The sequence below is a fragment of the Cynocephalus volans genome, chromosome 18, assembly GCF_027409185.1.
Source record: "Cynocephalus volans isolate mCynVol1 chromosome 18, mCynVol1.pri, whole genome shotgun sequence".
Classification (NCBI taxonomy): domain Eukaryota; kingdom Metazoa; phylum Chordata; class Mammalia; order Dermoptera; family Cynocephalidae; genus Cynocephalus; species Cynocephalus volans.
Genome location: NC_084477.1, coordinates 18422900 through 18442508, shown reverse-complemented (window position 1 = coordinate 18442508; position 19609 = coordinate 18422900). Strand labels below are relative to the sequence as shown.

Below are 19609 nucleotides of genomic sequence, written 5' to 3'. Positions count from 1 at the left end.
AATGGAACACAGAAAGAAAAAAAGGCCGACAAGATAGGAACGAAGTACCCTCAACTGTAGAACACATTCAAGTGACCTAATATTTGTGTAATGGAGTCACCAAAGGAAAGGAGAGGGAGGGACAAAAAAAATAAATAAATAACTGCTGAAAAAATTCCAGATCTGAGAAGTTTAATGAAACTCAAGGCAAGGTCAAGAAAACTACATCAAGGTACATCATAATCAAAGTGTTTAAAAACCTATGATAAAGATAAGATCTTAAAAGCAGACAGAGAAAAAAGACATGCTGCATACAAAAGGACAAAGAAAAACAGTAGACTCCTTATCAGAAGCAAAATAAGTTGAGAAACTGTGAAATATCATGGAGTTAGAAAAAAATTGAAAAACCTATTAACCTAGAAATCTAAACCTACAGAGTAAAAAATACTCAAAAGCAAATGCTGAATAAAAACTTTAGAGATATAAAAGCTGAGAGACCACTCACCAGCAGCTCTGCCTTCAGGCAAAAGGGAAATGATACTGGGGAAATCTGATCTGTACAGAGAATGGGCCACCCTAGACATGGTGACTCTGGGTAAGGATGAAATACTTTGTCCTTTTCATTTAAATCTATTTAAAAGAATTGGCTGAAAGTGTGGTATATACACACAACACTTTGAAAACTATTTTTCCTTAAAAAGGAAGGAAATTCTGATACATGCTACATGGATTAGTCTATTTCTGTTGCTTATAACAAAATATCTGGAACTGGGTGATTTATAAAGAAAACTAAATTTACTGCTTATAGTTTTGGAGGGTGGGAAGTACAAAGTCCAGGGAACACATCTGGTGAGGGTCTTGGTGGTGGCAACAGTGACCCAGGTGTCTCACATAGCAGAAAATGGTGCAGCAGAGTGAGACTCACCTCTCATGTGCTCTTCTTCTAAAACCCTCAGAACCGTGCCCCTGCCATTTTTAATCCATTCACTACTGCACGGTCCTACAATCCAGTCACCTCTTCAAGGCCCCACCTTTCAATGACCATAATAGGATCTCCCACCCTCGACAGTCACAGTGGGGATTAAGCCTCCGTGAGGTGGCGGGGTGGGGCATCTAATCTACAGCACTACAACATGCATGATCATTGAGGACACCAGCTAAGTGAAATAATCCAGTTACAGAAAGACAAACATCATATAATTCCACTTTTATGAGGTCCCTTGAGTAGTGAAATTCTTAGAGACAGAAAGTAGGATGGAGGTTGTGGGGGGCTGGAGGAGTCGCTGTTCGATGGGTTCAGAGTTTCTGTTCTGCACCAGGAAAGAGCTCTGGAGATGAACAGTGGTGACGGCTGTACAAGAGTGTGAATGCACTTAATGTCACCAAAGTGGACACGTAAAGATGGCCGAGGTGGTACGTTTTATGTTATGTGGACTTTACCACAATTACAAAGAGAGAGAGAAAACTGGCTGCTTAAAGCAAAAGCAGCAGTGCACAAGCACGTGGGGTGCATCACGTAGGCAGAGGTGCTGCTGGGGCGGGAGGGAGGGAAATGCTTCCTACACGCTACACGGAGTGGTGTCAGGTCACTCGGAGGGCGACTGTGATAAGTTAAAGGCCTGTACTATAAACCCCAAAGCCACCACTAAAATAACCTCACAAGAAGTTACTCTAATTAGCAACAGTTTAGAGCCTGGTTCTGGTAACACCAAGGTCCAGATTTCGATCCATGTACCAGCCAGGGCCAAAAAACAAACCTAGCAAATGACAGAGGAGGTTAAAAAGAATCACAAAAATGCCTCTGTCCACTGAAAGGTCCTAGAAAAAGTGGCAACCCCTTAGCAGCAAGCACAAAAGCCATCGATGTGTCCTCTCTGATATGTGCAGCTATGTCCGTTGTCCCCAATAAATTTGTTTCAGATCAAAGCAGAAGGAGCTGCCTGGGCAGGTGGAAACGGGCAGGTGGTGGTGGTTGTCACACCTGTGCATGTGTGTTTTCTCTTTTCGTCGTGGGACATCACAATACTGTTCTTCCCGTCCTCTGAACTTAGTGTGGCCATGTGACTCGCTTAGGTAAGTGGACGTGATTCTGTCAACTCCTAGTGAGTCTTCCCCAGCTAACGCATGAGCGGTCCTGTTTCCTTCTGCTGAGAGCCCGCGGGAGACGCGTTTACGTGAGACTATGGTCAGCCTGGGTCTGCGGGGCCTGTGCTGAGCCCGGCCTCTGTCACTGGGAGTGGGCAGGTGGTCTGAGCGACAAATGAACTCTGCTGTGTTAGTCCCAGGTGTGTCAGGGGACCGTTGTTACTGCAGCTTACCATGCCTGCCCTGACTAAAGAGTCCCTGGCAACAGACGTGTCTGATCAGAGACATGACTTTGTTCCACAGTGGAAGGCAAACAGTCTGGTGGCTTCTGAGGTCCGTTCTGACTTGAAGATGTGAGCTGTTTGTCACAAGCTCCCCCAGCCTGGGTGTTTAATTGAGCTCACATTTTCAAGCCTCTACCTGCATGTGCAGAACTTGGCTCCTTTTTGAGGTAAACGCAGGTGCTCTGACTCCCTCACGGTGCAGGCACAGGTCTGCTCGTGTCCTTCAACACTTAGGGTATCAAGGAAAGTCATGTGCCACTGAGGCTGTGACCAGTGCCCTCTGCCAAGCCTAGCTCCAAAGGGCCCTGTGACCAAGTCCAAGGCCCCTCTTTGGTCATTACATGTAGGGTCCTCCCGCATCCTTGGGCATTGTCAGGGATCTGGAGGGAACAGGTACTGGAAGGACCCCACTGACCTGCGAAGGGGTCGGATCTGGTTTCAGCTGGAAGAAATCCGTCTCCATGTTCTCTTAGAGAAGTCTCTGATGTGCCAAGGCTTTTTGGAAACCTGTTTTCACTCCGCCATGAGCCTCCCTTGAAGAGAAAGGAGAAGATAATTGGAGAAAACACAAATAAATTTTGCAATAAGTTTTCCTTCCACACCACAGTACCTCAGAATCAAAGCAGTCTGCAAGAATATTTAGAACAAATTTACTTTCTGTCAAAGGTACAAGTTACTGAGATGCCAAGAATCTTTCCTAGCATCATTCAAGGATGTTGTCTCCTTCAAACCTTGGCTCTTGTGTATTTCGTGACACTGACTTTACATCTGCAAATTAAATAATCTCTTCCAGTGGTTTTTCCAAAACAGTCTTTCCCAAAGGCCTAGATCTTTGTGCTCCAATAGAAAAATGCTCACAGCTTGAAATGGCAGCTGCGGTTTTTATTTCCACTGCCCTGTCCCGGTTGCAGGGCTCTCAGGGCCCAGGTTCAGTCACTGATGCCAACTGTAACTGCATTTCAACATCTTCGTTGTCCGAAGCCGCCTGTGGCAGGAGGAAATGGGAAGAGTTTGGGGTGGCACTGTCCCCTCCGTCTTCTTCCCACTTTCCGGGACCACTGTCCTTGCTCTGAAATGGTCTGGTCAGAGTCAGTCTGCTGGGCTCAGGAGCCTCAGCCGAACCAAAGGCCAGAAAGAATGACACGAAAGCCACAACGTGTCCCAGCCACTGAACAAGAAACATGCAGAATAATCCCAGAAGTGACAACTGTCCCAGCAGTCCAGCAAGGACGTGGACTTAGCAGCAAGGACATTTACTCGCCATTAGGATCAGAGACAAGAGCACACGTGGAGCCAAACGGCCACCGGGGAAGGGTCCGATGCCAGCCTCGTGCAGGGACGAGAGAGGGACCGGAGGGACGCGCCCGGCCACCTGGAGCTCGGCCAGGACGTTTTGAGTGATCCCCTAGTATGTGAACAAGGCCGGGCCGCATGAGACACGATGTGGCCCTGGACACGCGCAGGTGGCCCCAACTCCCTACCAAAATTCTCTTTCCGGTAAACGTTTACCTTTACGTTCCCAACAGAAGGGGCGTCTGAACTCGGTCTCGCTCCTTAAAGCGAACACCCGGACTCCCACCCGGAAACGCATCCCAGCGGGGGCCAGGGGACAGTCCCCGAGGCCGCCGTCCACGGTCCCCGGGGCCACCCTGGCTGGACCCCCGACCTGCCGCCTCCCGGGGACCCACGAGCCGAGGGCGGGCACCGAGCACAGCGCTCGAAGGAAGCGCTTCCCGGCTGAGCCGCACATGACGACCGGCGACACCTGCTCTCCCGGGGCAGCCACTTCGGCAGAAGGACCGCCTTCCTGCCACTGTCGCCGGTGCACCGTCACCTGAGACCCACCGCCCTCCTGGACCTGAAACCGGCTCGGCCGGACTCGGCCCTCGGGGCGAACGGCCAGGCCGGGGACAGCGCACGTGTCACAGCGCGCCGGGTCCCCGCGCCACACCCGGGACCCCGCGACCCCGCGTCGGACTCGCGCCCCTTGTCCCCCTCCTCTTCTTCCCGCTCCTCCCCTCCCCCTCACCCCTCCCCTGCTCCTTCCCCGCTCCTCCCCCTCCTCTGGCTCCTCCCCTACCCCTCCCCCTACTCCTCCCCCTCCCTGCTCCTCCTCCCCCGCTCCCGCCTCCCCCAGCTCCCCGCTCCTCCCCTCCCCTCACCCCTCCCCCTCCCCTACCCCGCTCCTCCCCTCCCCTCACCCCTCCCCCTCCCCTACCCCGCTCCTCCCCTCCCCTCACCCCTCCCCCTCCCCTCCCCCGCTCCTACCCCTCCCCTCCCCCGCTCCTACCCCTCCCCCTGCTCCTACCTGTCTCCCTGATCCTCCTCCCCCGCTCCTCCCCCTCCCCTCCCCCCACTCCTCCCCCTCCCCATGCTCCTCCCCTCCCCTCACCTCTCCCTCTCCCCTCCCCCGCTCCTCCCCCTCCCCCTGATCCTCCCCCTCTCCCTGATCCTCCTCCCCCCTCCCTTCCCCTGCTCATCCCCCTCCCCTCCCCCGCTCCTCCCCCTCTCCCCCGCCCCCCCGCTCCTCCCCCTCCCCCGCCCCCGCTCCTCCCCCTCCCCATACTCCTCCCCTCCCCTCTCCCCCACCCCTCCCCCGCTCCTCCCCCTCCCCCGCCCCCGCTCCTCCCCCTCCCCTGCTCCTCCCCTCCCCTCACCTCTCCCCCTCCCCTCCCGCGCTCCTCCCCCTCCCCCTGATCCTCCCCCCGCCCCCGCTCCTCCCCCTCCCCTCCCCCGCTCCTCCCCCTCCCCCCGCCCCTGCTCCTCCCCCTCCCCTCCCCCCCACTCCCCCCTCCCCCTGCTCCTCCCCTCCTCTCACCTCTCCCCCTCCCCTCCCCCGCTCCTCCCCCTCCCCCTGATCCTCCCCCTCTCCCTGATCCTCCTCCCCCCTCCCCTCCCCCGCTCCTCCCCCTCCCCCTGATCCTCCCCCTCTCCCTGATCCTCCTCCCCCCTCCCCTCCCCCGCTCCTCCCCCTCCCCCACCCCCCTGCTCCTCCCCCTCCCCTCCCCGCCCCCGCTCCTCCCCCTCCCCATGCTCCTCCCCTCCCCTCACCTCTCCCCCTCCCCTCCCGCGCTCCTCCCCTCCCCCCACCCCCCTGCTCCTCCCCCTCCCCTCCCCACCCCTCCTGCTCGGTCAGGGCTGAGGTCCAGGTCGTGCGCCTGCGCGGAGCCGTTGTCCCGCAGGGCCGCAGCCGCGGTGGCCGCGGTGGCCTTGGGCACAGCCGGGCCCTCCCTCCTCGGTCCCCCGCCCCGCGCCCCTCCCCCCAGGCGCGGACGGACCCCGGCCCTGCCCCGCCTGGCCTGAGCTGCAGCCGGCGACCCGGCGGCCCCACGATGTCGCAGACGGCCATGGCCGAGACCTACGGTAAGGGGGGCGCGGGCCGCGGGGTCCCGGGGTGGCGGGGTCTGGGCTGGGACCGCGGGGCGGGGCGGGGCGCGGTCGCCTTCGCAGGGTCCCCCGCCCCCCTCGCGCCCGCGCCCGCGTTTCCCTTTCGTCGTCTGCTTTGGGGCTCTCGGGGCTCGAGGAGCCAGGCTGGGGCTCCGTTCAGGGCGACGCTGTCCCCAGCGAGGGACGCAGCGGCTCAGGGACACCTCGGCGTGTCGCTCGCAGGCTCCGGGCGGGCCGTCCCGGCTGGAATTCTGTGCTCTGCACTGGGGTGGCCGTGAGGAGGCGGCGACAGACGGACCCGTGTCCCTGGGTCCCTTTCCAGGAGCATGGTGGCAGTTTATAAATGTGCCTTGTCTCCTTGCTGCGACCATGGACACTCGGAAGCGAGCTCGGTCGGCTCAGTCTTCGTCTCCCTGCAGCACCCACACCTGCAGGCGCTGGGCAGATAGTTTTGGATAAATGGAAGCGTTCCGGTGCACGGGCTGTCACTCTGCGCTGCCTTCCCCTGCTGGCAGGAGTACACGACGTGTGCCTCGTGTCAGGGCCGAGCACATGTTGACCGAGCCCGAGTCCCTCTGTCAGGCGTGTGCTTCTTGGACCGAGTCCTGGGAGCGGCTGAAGGTCAGAAGTTTATCCCTCCAGCCCAGTCACTCTTGTCCCCCCTGGGTCCCGGGTTGTCAGCAAACACGGTGGGGGTGACCTCGGGCTGCAGGTGCTGCGGGACACAGCAGAGTGGGCTCTGAGCGGCAGCGCCAATCCAGTGACATGAAGACACATGGTTAGGACCCAGCAAGAGTTCTGAAGGAATGTGGCCTGAAAGTGTGTTAGAAAGAAACCTGTCCCAGACCCGGGTGACGGAGGTGTCAGCCCGTGGGGACGGCCCTGGAGGAAGGGCTGTGCCTCGAGCTCCACAGCCAGCAGAGAGGCCTTGGGAGGTCTCGGTCTTTCTCCTGAGAGGGTTTCTGTGCTGGGATCACTACACACACCTTCACCAACTCCTGTGACTGGGACTGCCCTGTTCTTGGTGACACAGGGTGTGACCGTTTATTCCTAGAAGGCTTAGAAAGTCATCCAGGAAGTGCTGGCTTCGTCAGGATGGTGCTGTCAGAGCTGCAGATGCTCCTGGAAATGGTGTCCACGTCGTCTGCATCTTTTTTCTCCCCTTTAACCTGGTGAAGATCCCTAGGGAGGGGTGGAAAGTCCAGAAAGAAAACCAGGTGGGGGTCATGAATGAGTAGGAAAGGACTGCAAGCGTTCAGGAGACGGAGTTTTTACTGTCACCTCTCTTAGATGACAGGACAGCGTTGATCCCATGGAGCATACCTTTGGCAAGTCTCCTTCACCTCACACAGGCGGCAGAACTTCTGAGCATTATGGATTAACTGATTAAACCCTGCTCATAAGGTTTTGGCCATTAGTATTATTTCATGGTACCTTCCAATGTGTTTTTATTTTTTAATAACTGAATTTAATCTTTTCTTCCAATAGAGGAAATTAGAGGAAACTAATTGAAAACCAACAGAAACTAGTAAGTAGAAAATGAGCTTTAGAAAGAGAAAGTTTAGCAATTGAAGCTGCCAACCTAAAGTGAAAGTCACCCAAAGCCAGGTCCTAGGCTGTCACCTTTGCTTACTGTTGGCCGTGTTTGCACGGTATTGTTCTCCAGAGGTAAAGCAACCAGGTCCTTCCTTCTGGACCTTTGCCTCTCAGCTGGCGAAGGAATGTCCGCCTAGTCTTAATACCCTTTGTGCTCTGTGCTGATTCTCTCCCTCCTGTAAAAGCAGGCTCTGTGTAGCTGGGTGGGGACGGGATGGAAAATAAACACCAGAGCTTATTTATAAATGCACTGCTGGTGAGGTGTGTCTACCTGCTTTTCCGCACATTAAAGCTGTATTTCATCTTCCGTAGACTGAGTAGCATTCAGCATTGTGTTGCTCTAAAGCCACTAACCACATGAATACTGTAGTTTTATAGCATTGTAGTAAAAAAGTGAAATCTTAAACAGATAAGTTTCAGATTGAAACCTTCGGTCTGAATATCACTCCCCTGAAACAGAGTTCTCCAGATGTCGCTAGAGTCACAACATCCTTAAAGCCACAGCCACTTAGTGTGGTTTGGGACTTTCTGAGGAACTCCACTGCAGCCATCCGAGACCTGGGAGATGGCAAATTGGCCATAAGTGATTCCTGATGTCAAGTAGTGATGTTTAGAAAGGAGCTAAAAAGTATACGTGGTGGGAAATGCCAGAAACTTTTCTTTTAAATTTAGGTGCTGAGGCAGTTTGAGAATGAGGAAAAATCTAAGACAAATTTGTCCATGTTGGAGTTTCTGCCGTCTACAATGGAAACAATTTATGAGACAGAAGGACACAATTCAAGGCCCTGTGCTAATTTTATTATAATATACTCTCAGTATTTTTATTTTGTGCTTTGTTTTGAAAACAACACAGTATTATGGTATTTACCATATACTTTTAATAATTATCAGAATATTTTCTCTTAAAAATGTTTCATTGTAGGCTATTGTGGGTTGAATTGTCCCCCCCAAAAAACATATGTTCGATTCCCAAACCCCAGGACCTGTGAACAGGATCTTATTTGGAAATAGGGTCTTTGCAGACGTACTTAGTTAAGATGAGGTCATTGGGTTAGGGCAGGCCCTAATTCAGTGACTGGTGGCCTTATGAGGGGACACCTGGTCACAGACACATGCAGAGAGAATAGGATGTTAAGATGGAGAGGCAGCTACAAGCCAGGGAATGCCAGGGAATGCCAGGGATGGCCGGCAACACCAGAGGCTGGAAGAGGCAGGAAGGACCCTCCGCGGGGCCTCCAGAGAGGCCCTTGATTCCAGGATTCCTTGATTCCAGACTGCAGGCTACTGGGACTGTGAGACGATAAACTTCTCTTGTTCCAAGCCACCCTCTTGGTGATACTTTGTGACAGCAGCCCTGGGAAACTCATACACAGGCGTTAGTCAGCACAACGTGAGCGGTGGAGAAATTTAGGCTTGATAAGGCAAGAGGGAGTGGGGGGGGTGTCCTCAAAGTTGCCCATTTCCAACAAAGTATAAAATAACTGCTGTTGGGGAAATCACCACAACGACCATTACTCAATTTCGTAAAGGACAGGACAGGTAAACGTGTCAACAGAGGAAGCGTTAACATCACAGCAAAGGACAGTTCTTTAAGTTGAACACATTTATGATTGTAAATGTTTGTATTTTTCTCATTCACTGAAAACTGGCGAGCGTTTCAAGGAGCAGAGTTTAGAAGCTGCACCAACGCTTCTCCAGCTACGGAGCACACGAGCCCCCTGGTGTGTTAAAATGCAGATCCTGATTCCACAGCTGGTGGGGGCAGGGGGGGAGATTCTGCATGTGACCAGCTCCTCGGTCGTGCAGGGACCACCTTGAATAGCAAGACGCTGTGCTACATAATGGCTCCATGCCAAAGAACTCTGAAAACAACGTTCCTTAGAAAAAGAAAAGCTCATAGTCATTTTTACAGTCACGTGAACTATAACGCATTCCAGTTCGTGCCTGTGATTTTGCTCCTGATGTTCTGGTGACTTCCAAATCTATTTCAGTTAGCGCCTTCGCTTCAAGCTAAAGATTGTATTTTCAACTCCCTACCTTGTCCTCCACCTGGGTGGCCTAGGGGCATCCAAACACAGCTTGTCCCTGATGGAGTTTGGATGTTTTGTCCTCCCAGAACTCATGTGGAAGTCTGATCCCCACTGTAGCAGTGTTGGGAACCGATTGAGTCATGGGGGCGGATCCCTCATGAATGGGTTAATGCTCTCCCCGGGGGTGGGGGGCCTGAGTGAGCTCTAGCTCTGTTAGTTCCCAGGAGTCCTGATTGCTTTTGGGTTTTTGTTTGTTTGTTTTTAAAGATGACCGGTAAGGGGACCTCAACCCTTGGCTTGGTGTTGTCAGCACCACGCTCAGCCAGTGAGCTAACCAGCCATCCCTATATAGGATCCGAACCCGTGGCCTTGGTGTTATTAGCACCACACTCTCCCGAGTGAGTCATGGGCCAGCCCGAGCCCTGATTGTTTAAAAGACCCTGGCACCTCCTCTCTCTCTCTCTCTCTCTCTCTCTCTCTCTCTCTCTCTCTCTCTCTCTCTCTCTCTCTCTCACTCTCACTTCCTCTCGCCATGTGATCTGCTTGTACCCGCCGCCTGCCACTTTCCACCATGAGTAGAAGCAGCCTGAGGCCCGTGCCAGATGCAGCTGTCCCAGAATCGGGAGCCACATAAGCCCCTGTCCTTTATAAATCACCCAGCCTCAGGCATTCTGTTATAGCGACACCAAGGAGACTAAAACAGTCCCAAACCCGGCTAAGTACTCCCTCCTCTTCCCCGGTCTTCTCTCTCTCCCGGGTGCCCATTTGCCTGGGCAGAGTTAGACCTATTTTGTTTCTTCCTCATTCCTATCTCCCGAGTCCAGCTGATTTTTAAGTCTTTCAAGCTGACTTCCACCTAGTTGAAGTTACTGTTTACCCTGGAAGAGGCAAAGGAAAGTCAAATTAGGGCCAGTTTAATGGATTTTAAGGCAAGAAAACTGGGATCCATCGCAGAGTTCTTCGTGGCAGTGACGGGAGCACTTGCCCCGAGCAGCGCAGCGTTGCAGCGCCGGGGTCAGAGGGCACACGCGCTCCCTGGCCTGGGATGCAGGGATTTCTGGTAGGGCCGAGCTGGAGGGAGGCTGGGTAGCATTTATTTTGGAGCCCAGACTACTAGTAACTTTTGCCACAGCTTTACAGGGCAGTCATGATGATTTAAGTAAATGGTATTTCCAAAGCTTTTTGAGCTTCTTGAAAAACCATTTCATGTAAGCATAAGTGTGAATTTTTACTCCTAGCTGTAATAATGGTAATATCTCTTTTATTAAGGACCACGCCACTGACTTTTTTAAAGAAGCTTTCACACTTTGGGCCTCTTTGTACAGAGTTATCCATAACAGAATTCCTTTGCAAGATTCAATATTATAGAATCACCCTTGCAGTGCAAGTGTATTAGTGAGCGTTGCTCCAAATATTTATTTGGAGTGAAAAGGAAGCTGATGTTGTTTCTTTAATTTCTTCTCTTAAAGTGTCCTCTAGAGATTGTCAGACTGATGTGAGGGATTTTTTTCCAAATTCTGATAACTCTATTAGAATATTCACTCCTCTGAAGGGAGCCTTTGAATGTCCTTTGATGCTCATCCTTGAACATCACGGCTCTCTCTGCCAGTCTCATTTCAGTAATAAACCGTGTTCCATATGTTTGAATACTTGACATTTGCTCCTCGGTAACTGTGAATACAGATTAAAAGCTAAAATGATGTGCAGGGTACTTTTAATTAAAGGATGAAAAAAATAAGGCACATCTAAAGGATAGCAAACCATAGCACAGATGTAAGTCAAATAAACACTGTATATCTACACATTTCTTCCTTTGGAACCCTCCTCTAAGGGGGTTTTTAAGGTTTGTTTGATTTTCAAACAAAGTAAGTTTATGTGGAGAGAGATTTGACTAACACAGATAAATCCATGTCGTGGGTGTGCTACCTTGAGAAATCATGCTTTGTAGCAATGTCACAGCCAGATGCTACCCTACACTACTGAGAGTGGCACGTTCTTATACGACAGTACTTAGTGCACATAGTCTTTTAATTCTTTCCATTTCTCTTATGTGTGTTTGGCATTTAAGCATCTTAAAAAGCATCTAACAATATTGAGACTTGGGGCAAGAAGAGATGCCGTGCATAACATGCTAATAAATTATTAATGAGAGGATGTGTTTTAGAGGGAGGTTTATCGTTTTCTTTTCAAATGTGAATTTCTAATCATGCAGAAAAGAAGCTGGTGAGTTAAAAAGAAAGCATCTCTCTCCTTTGTTGTAATTAAGACTATGTTACAGAGTGTGCTCCTTTAGTTACAACGTCGTTTCTGCTGTCCATTTGCTTACACCAGTCACTATGTGAGTACAGCACTCACAAAATAGTGCCATGTCTTTGCACTGCCTGTGGGGACTTTTGTAGATCTGTGTTGTTGCAGGTTAGCCAACCCTCAGTTGGGATCAAAGCAGATCTTTCTCTCAAGACTGAACTGTAAGCTCTTTGAAAGCAGGGGACTGCTTAGGTGACCTTCTGTCCCCAAGTGCTTTGAGTAGCTCCTGAACGTAGCTGGCTCCCCAAGTGCCTTTGACTTGATTGCACTGAGAGGTGATGCATTTACCTCTCAGTTACAGAATATGAAACGAAAGCCAGGATAAATCGAGAACCTGACTTTACGGCATAGTTTAGTTATTTTCTTTATGGTAGAAGTTGAACAGTTGTTACACTGTTTTAAAATAAGTATAATATAAATATAAAATATTCGTTGTATATATTATTTTAACATAAATGTAATATAAATGCAACTCTCATTGTTCTATAGACTGCATTGTTTGGATTAAAGAGGTCACACAAGTCATCCTTTCAGAGCTTGAAAATAAGGAAAATAAATCTCCCTTCTGAGAATTCCCATCCGACACCAGTTCACAGTGCATCACGGCAGAGAGCGGCAGAGGTTCTTGGGTTTCTGGGCTGCAGGGCTCCCATGCTGCCCGACTGAATGTCACTTTGTTCCTGAAGAGACAGCATGATCAAGCAGGAGTGGAAGAGTCACAGAGACAGGCTTTGGCGGTGCCAGCCACGACGGTTGGGGGCACTTGCACCCTACCCGGGACACGGCCTGGGAGCCCCCAGTGGCAGACGTGTCCCCATCATGGTGACAGATGTATCAGGTGATCTGAATTTGTGGTCATGAAGCATTCAGATGTCTGTCTTAGTAGCTACTAAGAGGATGCTTATTGAGAAAACTCCCCTTGTTCTAAATCCATGCTTAATTAGCAACCTTTTGATTATAATTTGACTCTATAGGGCCAAAGATAAAATTTCAAAACATACTATGCTTAACAGACTTTCTGTTTGAAAGATCTTGGATCCTTAGCTCTTTTGGTTATTTTATCAGGTGGAATGTTTCTGGCTGCAAGTGACAGAAAACCCAACCCAAAATGCCTTAAATAATAAGAAAATGTGATGTTTCAGGCACTTGTAGAGCAGGTTTCAGGGCTGGTTGATTCAGAGGCTCCACGGTTCTGTCCAGGACCTGGGTCCGTCCCATGTCCCCGCAGTGCTGCTCTCGTCCTGTCCGTCAGGTCGTGGAGTGGCTGTTGGTCATCAGCTGTACCTCGTCCTGTCCGTCCTTGGAGAACAGGGGGCCTTTCTTGCATTTATGAAAGTCCTTCCCCCGCCTCTGGCTGGGGCCGTGGTAGGTCAGGTGCCCACCTGGACCAGTTCCATGGCCAGGTGATGCCTTGCACGGAGCAGTTTAAGCTTGTATTTCTAATCTGGTCTCTGGCAAGGGGAGGGGGACTGGGAATGACCGAGACTGGATTAAAATAATCAAAGTCTGTCCTAGAGCTTTGGGGTTGTTTCCCTACGTTGCTTTGGGGCATTGGCTGGTAGGCAGACCACCCGCCACATCAGCTACAGTCCCCTTGTGTCCTACACATCATGCTCGTGACAGTTATCTGGTGACCTCAGGGTTAGTCCTCATTCAACGTGGTTACCCCAACCCCCAACTGACCTGGGGGACCGCGGTGTGCTCGCAGCGGGCCGGTCAGCAGCTCACCGTCCCTGTCCCTCGACTTCCAGCCTCGTCACCCTCTGAGCCGCTTCAGGCGCTGCTGTCCTAGCTGCTGCCCGGCGTCACCTCCCGCTGGTTGAGATCTTTCCCACTCTGCCCAGTCTTCACTTCAAGAGCTCAGGCTCCTGGTCCTTCTTTCCAGGGGACGAGCAGCTTCCTCTCCAGATGTGACACCCAGGGCTTTCCTCCACCTTTCCTTTCTGTGTCCTTCAGCAAAGCCCCGGCCCCGGCTACACAGCCTCTGCCCACCCTGTCGCACGGAGCTCTCTGTCACCTGGGTGGCCTCTGCATCCTGCTGGCGCTCGGCAGTCATCGGCTGTCCTTTCTCCTCTCCCGGCCACCCCTGCCTTACTGTCAGCCCTCAACGCCTCTCTTCCAGCACGTTCTCGCCCCACTGGAGGGTCAGGAGACTGTCCCCTCCCTCCTCCTGCAGCCTGCGGACGCACCTCCCGGCCTGAGCTCACCTCCTGCTCCTCTCGCCTGCACTGACCCTGCCCTCTGCTCCGGCCTGTCCCAACGTGTCAGGCCGCCTCGCCCTGCGTCTCCTTTCGCACCAGCCCCGGCCGTGGGCCCTCCACAGACAGCCACTCCAGCTGCACCTGCCCCGACCCTCTTCGGCCACGGCCTCTCTGCCTGTGCTCCTCTGCCGACTGCAGTTCGGTTCTGCCCCCACCTCAGGTGGCGTGGACGTCGTCAGGGCTGCCCACGTCAGGCATCCCCCGTGCCCTTGGTCTCGGGTTCTTTTCTCTACTCAGCCCCTGTGAGACCTGCCCCCGGAAAGCTGCACCGCGGGCTCACGAGTGTGTCTAGTTTAGTCTCTCAATGTGCAGCTCATTTCGCTGCAGGATCTGCTCCTTCCCAGAACCTTCAGTTTCTCGGTTCTGGGTGTCGATCCCGAAGCCTGAAACCGAGGATCCTTCTCAGAATGACTTCGTTCTGCCCAGACTCCAACGCCACCCGAGAGGTTACCCTCTTCTGCCAGGAACTGAGACACGCAGACCTTTGGAAATCACAAAAGCCAGGCCATGGCTTGGGGCAGAATCTAGGAAAGCAAACGTCACCTTGTCTCCTGAGTGTGACTTACATGACGTGTCTTGCAGACTCGAGGTCATTATTGGCTATCAGTTGTTGAACAGAATGTGCTGTGGCTATGGCCGGTCCCCTGTGTCAGCGGCCACCTGCCTTAGGTGACCGCCTGCCTGGGGCTCTCAGTCCTGCCTTAGCATGTGCTCTTAATCTGCTGTGGTCTGGGAGATTAGGTAACAGAGGTCGCTGGGGGTGAATGTCCACGTCAGTCAGTGCCACATGAGGTTCCTCCTGTAGAATTGATCCTGTGGCCTTGTGCTATTTCAGGGGCTTGGAGGCCAGTTTTTCCTGATCTGCATTTTGTCTCTGTTCCCGAATGGTTGACATTTGCCCAAGGCTGATTTCTAATTATTTGATACCTTTTCTATGATTTCATTTAACATTTCTCATATGAAATTTTAAAGTTCATTAGTGGGATATAGCTGTTGTAGGTTTTCTACTTTGGGATACGGTCTGTCCCCTGCCTTCCTGTTTAATTCTTTCCTGGGGAAACGCTCATCAGGTGAATGTGATTGCCTTAAATTGGATGAGGAAATTTCTTTGTGTGATTTTGAGCTCTCAAATGAGCACTCATTATAATAAACACCAAATCTAATTAAATAGACGTAATTATTTAACTAGTTCACCTTTAGTTATCTAATACGACCCACCGAAGCATTTTGCTCTTACTAACTGCTCTGTAATACGGCTGTTCACCTGCTGCGGTAAGGCTTTTTGTAGTTGTTAAGCACAGGACACTTCACGTCTAAAACATGTACGTGATATGTGATGTGTATGTCATCCACCTTCAAGCAAGGGAAAAGAAAAAGAAAGAAATCCCAGGCTCTGAAACAGAATAAATCCGTAAAAGCCACGCACATTCTACCTCACCCTGACGTGGGGACAGGAGGTGTGAGGCCATCCCGGCTACCACCCAGCAGACCTCCAGCACTCCCAGGAGAGAACGTGACGCTGCCGCACATTCCAGCCGGAACGATTTCAGAATTAATCCAGATCATGCCACATTAACCAAAAGTCCTCATAAAGCTGGGTTCTTATTACCTATGAGAATTGCCCCCTGTGACACTTAGCTTTATCTGTTTTAGCCAAACATGTGTCTCCCCAGACAGAAAATGTGGCAGTGGACAGCGTGGCTGCATCTCTGCCCGTCTTCCTTCTGTGGTCTTTCCTTCCTGAAACGCATCCTTTGGTGATTTTTTCAGTTTGGGGACGGTGCGTAGTAAACTCACAGAGTCATTGTCTAATAATATATTTTATTTTTTGTTAAACTTTCTATTTTGAGATTCTTATAGATTCATGTACAGTTTTAAGGAAAAAATACAGAGATCACCCAGTTTTTCCCAGTGGGAACATTTTTTAAAAATTTTTTATTGAATCAAAAGTGATTATACATATTTTGGGGGTTCAACATTAAGATATGTTGATCAAATCAATATTACTAGCACATATATTGTTAAAAATCGTACTTATTCTCTATGCCCCTTGTCCAATCTCTCCTGTTCCCCTCTCCCTGCCCCCTCTAATTACCCTAGATTTCTTCTCTCCCTCGGAAAGAGTAATGGTTACTCTGTCGATTTGTTGCCTAGATGATCTGTCCTATGCTGAGAGGTGTGATCAGGTCCCCCAATATTATCATAGAGCAGATGCATCTTCTGTCACTCTGGAATGGGCTTTGTGGAGAGAGACATCCTCTTCTTTATCTCTGCTGGTGACTCTCCTTGTGTCAATGCACTGCAGTGGCTGTGAACCATCTGCGTGGTAGTTGTGACGTCTAGCCACTTTCAAGGCAGCCAAGGTTGTTGTGGTGGCTGTGCTGGGCCACCACATGGAGGTGATGTTTTTGGCATGCTCCTTGGTGCTGGCAGTGTGCTTGGTTGTGGAGAGTGTCCAGGCCCCGGATCCATGTCTCGCGTCACCAAGCAGGCCCCGAGGTGCTGGTGTGGTGTGCCTGGTTGTGGGAGGGGGTTCCGGTCCCCTTCTCCATGACTTGGGTCCCTGGGTGGGCCCCAAGGTGCTGGCACGGGGTGCCTGGTTGTGGGAGGGGGGTCCGGTTTCCCAGTGGGAACATCTTGCAACACCATTGCACAGTATCACTTGATGTACAGAACATTTCCATCACCCTAGAGGTCGTTCCTGTTGACCTTTTATAGACACACACACTTTCTTCCTGCCACCACCCCTCCCACTCCAGTCCCTGGCAACCGCGACTCTGTTCTCCATTTCTATAGTTTTGACATTTGGGAAATGTTGTCTAAACGGAATCTGGCAGTTATAATTTTGGAGGATTGACTTTTTTGCTCAGTATAGTTCTCTGGAAGTCGTCCAGGTCACTGCGTATATAAACATCTCAGTCCTTTTACTCCGTGGTGCGAATGTGCCACACAGTTTGTTTAACCATTCACCTGTTGAAAACATCTGGGGTTTTTCCAGTTGTTGGCTGTTATGAATAAAGCTGCCGTAAACATTCATATGCAGGGTTTTGTGCGACCCTGGTCTCTATTTCTCTGGGGTAAATGCCTAGGAGTGCAGTTGCTGAGTCATGCAGTAGTTAAATGTTTAGTTTTATAAGAAGCGGCCAAACAAACAGTTAACGTCTTACTTAACAGGTCCTTTCCGTCCCTGGTCATTTTCTTTGCTCTGAAGTCTGCTATTAATGCAGCCAGTCCTGCTGTCCTTTGCTGAGTGTTTGCAGGATGTATCTTGCTTCTGTCCTGTATCATTACAGTTGAAGAGAGTCTCTTACAGGCGGCATAGAGTTGGGTCGTGTGTTTTACACGAGTCTGCCAGTCTGTTATCTAATCGGCGTATCTGTTCGATTTTCATTTAATGTAACTATTGATATAGCAGGACTTAGGTTCAGTTTACTTTTTTGTTTTCCGTTCTATTTCTTATTATTCTGTCTTCCTTTTTCAGCCTGCCTGGGGATGACTTGACCAGTGTTCTAGGATTCCACTTGGTTTACTTAGTGTTTTTAAATGTATCTCTGTCGATAGCTGTTTTTAGTGGTTGCTGTAGGTGTTACGTTGTATCCAGTCGTCCCTCGGTATCCGAGGGGGATTGGTTCCAGGACCTTCCATGGATACCAAAATCTGTCCCTAACCCTAACCCTGATAAAAGCGGTGCAGCATTTGCACACAACCTATGCACGTCCTCCTGTATACTCTAAATCATCTCTGTGCAACTTATGATACCTAACACAATGCAAATGCTATGAAAATAGTTGTTATATTCTATTGCTTATTAGTATATTTTTATTGTTAAATTATTTTTTTATTCCTTTTTCCAACTCTTTTAATCCGAGGTTCATTGAATCCACAGGTAGGAAGGGCCGACTGTATACATAACTTATTACAGTTAACTGTTGTCATTATTTTACCAGTTAAGGTGAAAAGTAGAAACCTTCCCTTCTTTTGCATCTCTTTATGCTCCCCTGCTTAGAATGTTCTTCAGTATTCCCTTTACGTGTTTTTAGAATCATATTGATGTTACCATTTCTTCTTAAACCGTCAAACACAATTTAGAGAACAGAGGAAGCAAAGCCACATGTTCACCTTCCGTGTTCCGAGGTTCCTCTGTTTACCCTTTCCTTTCTGTTTGGAGAGCGTCTTCAGCCATTCTTGCAGGGTAGGTCTGTTGGGGATAAATTCCGTTAATCTTTGTCTTCATCTGCGAATGTCTGACTCACTCTGTATTCCAGAAGGGTATTTTCACTGGGTACAGGATTCTGGGTTCAGAGTTTGTTTGTTTGTTTTTTTCCCAGCCCTTGAAAAATGCCGTGTCGTGCCCTTCTGGCTCCGGGGTTTCCGATGGGAGATCTGCTGTCGTCTGGGTTGCTTTTCTCTGTAGAGAAAGTATTTTTTCTCTGGCTGCTTTCAAGAATTTGTCTTTAGTTTTCAGAAGTTTAATTATGATGCGTCTTGGCGTGGATTTCTTATGTTTGGGGTTCAGTCGGCTTTTCAAATGTGAAGATTTATGTCTCTTACCAATTTAGGAAGCTCTCGTCCACGGTTTCTCTGAGTGCCTTTTCAGAGCCACCCTCTGTCTCTGCTCTGTCCGTGACACCAGTGACTCAAGTGGCAGATCTTCTGGTGCTATTCACGGGGCCCTGAGGCCCATTCCTTCTCTTTGCTGTTGGGATTGGATGCTTCATACTGAGCTGCGTCCAGCTCACAAAGTCCTCCCCTGTCCCTTCCAGTCTGACGTCGAGCCCACCCAATGAGCTCCTAATCTTGGTTGTTATACTTTTCAATTCTAAATTTTCCATTTGGTTCTTCTTTACACCTGCTATGTCTTGGCTGAGACTTTCTGTTTTTTCACTGAAGACTTCTGAGTTTTCATTTGTTTCAAGCATGTTTACGTTGCTTGTCGAAGCATGTTCCTGATGGCTGCTTGAAAATATTTGTCAGGTAATTCTACACTTCTGTCAGCTCGACGTTGGAATCTATTGTCTTTTTTCTTTCCCTGTGAGATCGTCCGCTGGTTCTTGGCATGGTGAGGGATTGTCAGCTGAAACCTGGACGTTTTCGGGTTTAAGTCTTCTGTTTAACTGGCTTCCTCGTGGGCACTAACACCCCCACCTGGCCTCCACCGCACAGGAGAGGGTGCTCCTTTAGGACTGGGGATGGGAGCGTTCTGGTCCCCTTCCCCGTGGTCTCCACTGACACTGTGGCAGGGCAAGAGAGGGCCCATTGCCCGCCAGCAGGGATGGAGGCCCCAGCTGCCCACCTGTCCTCTCTGACACCACCTCCATGGAATATTGGGGTGCCTCGCCACAGCCTTGCACGGGAGGAAGTCCAGGCTCCCCATCCTGCTCTGCATCCAGCCAGAGCTGGCATGGGTGTCACCGTGGTGGCTGACTAGAGTGGAGCAGGTGTCCTGCAGAGGCTTTCTCTCTCGCTTGGCAGCCCCTTTCCTGGTCCAGGGCTGGAGAGAACAGGCTTCTGTTGGGACATTTTTGTCTGTGCCTGTTGGCATTTCTGGGTTATCAGCTTGTTCTGCTCCAAGTCTGGGATATGTGAGGCCAGAGGAAAACCCACCACTGTGTCATTCTCAGGCCTGCAAGGCCCTGGCCACCTGCCTTCTCTCTGGCTCTCAGAGTCTTGTTTCTTTTAC

The 19609-nt window shown here is 50.7% G+C and overlaps 1 protein-coding gene across 1 annotated transcript in view; it reads left to right on the top strand.

The window, feature by feature from the left end:
* Positions 1-5520: 5520 nt before the first annotated feature.
* RAB4A (RAB4A, member RAS oncogene family) overlaps positions 5521-19609 on the top strand; it is a 30911-nt gene continuing 16822 nt past the window's right edge. Inside the window, exon 1 of the mRNA XM_063082733.1 lies at positions 5521-5711. Within this exon, the coding sequence (XP_062938803.1) occupies positions 5681-5711 (31 nt within the window). The 5' untranslated portion in view covers positions 5521-5680. The remainder of the gene's footprint in view (positions 5712-19609) is intronic.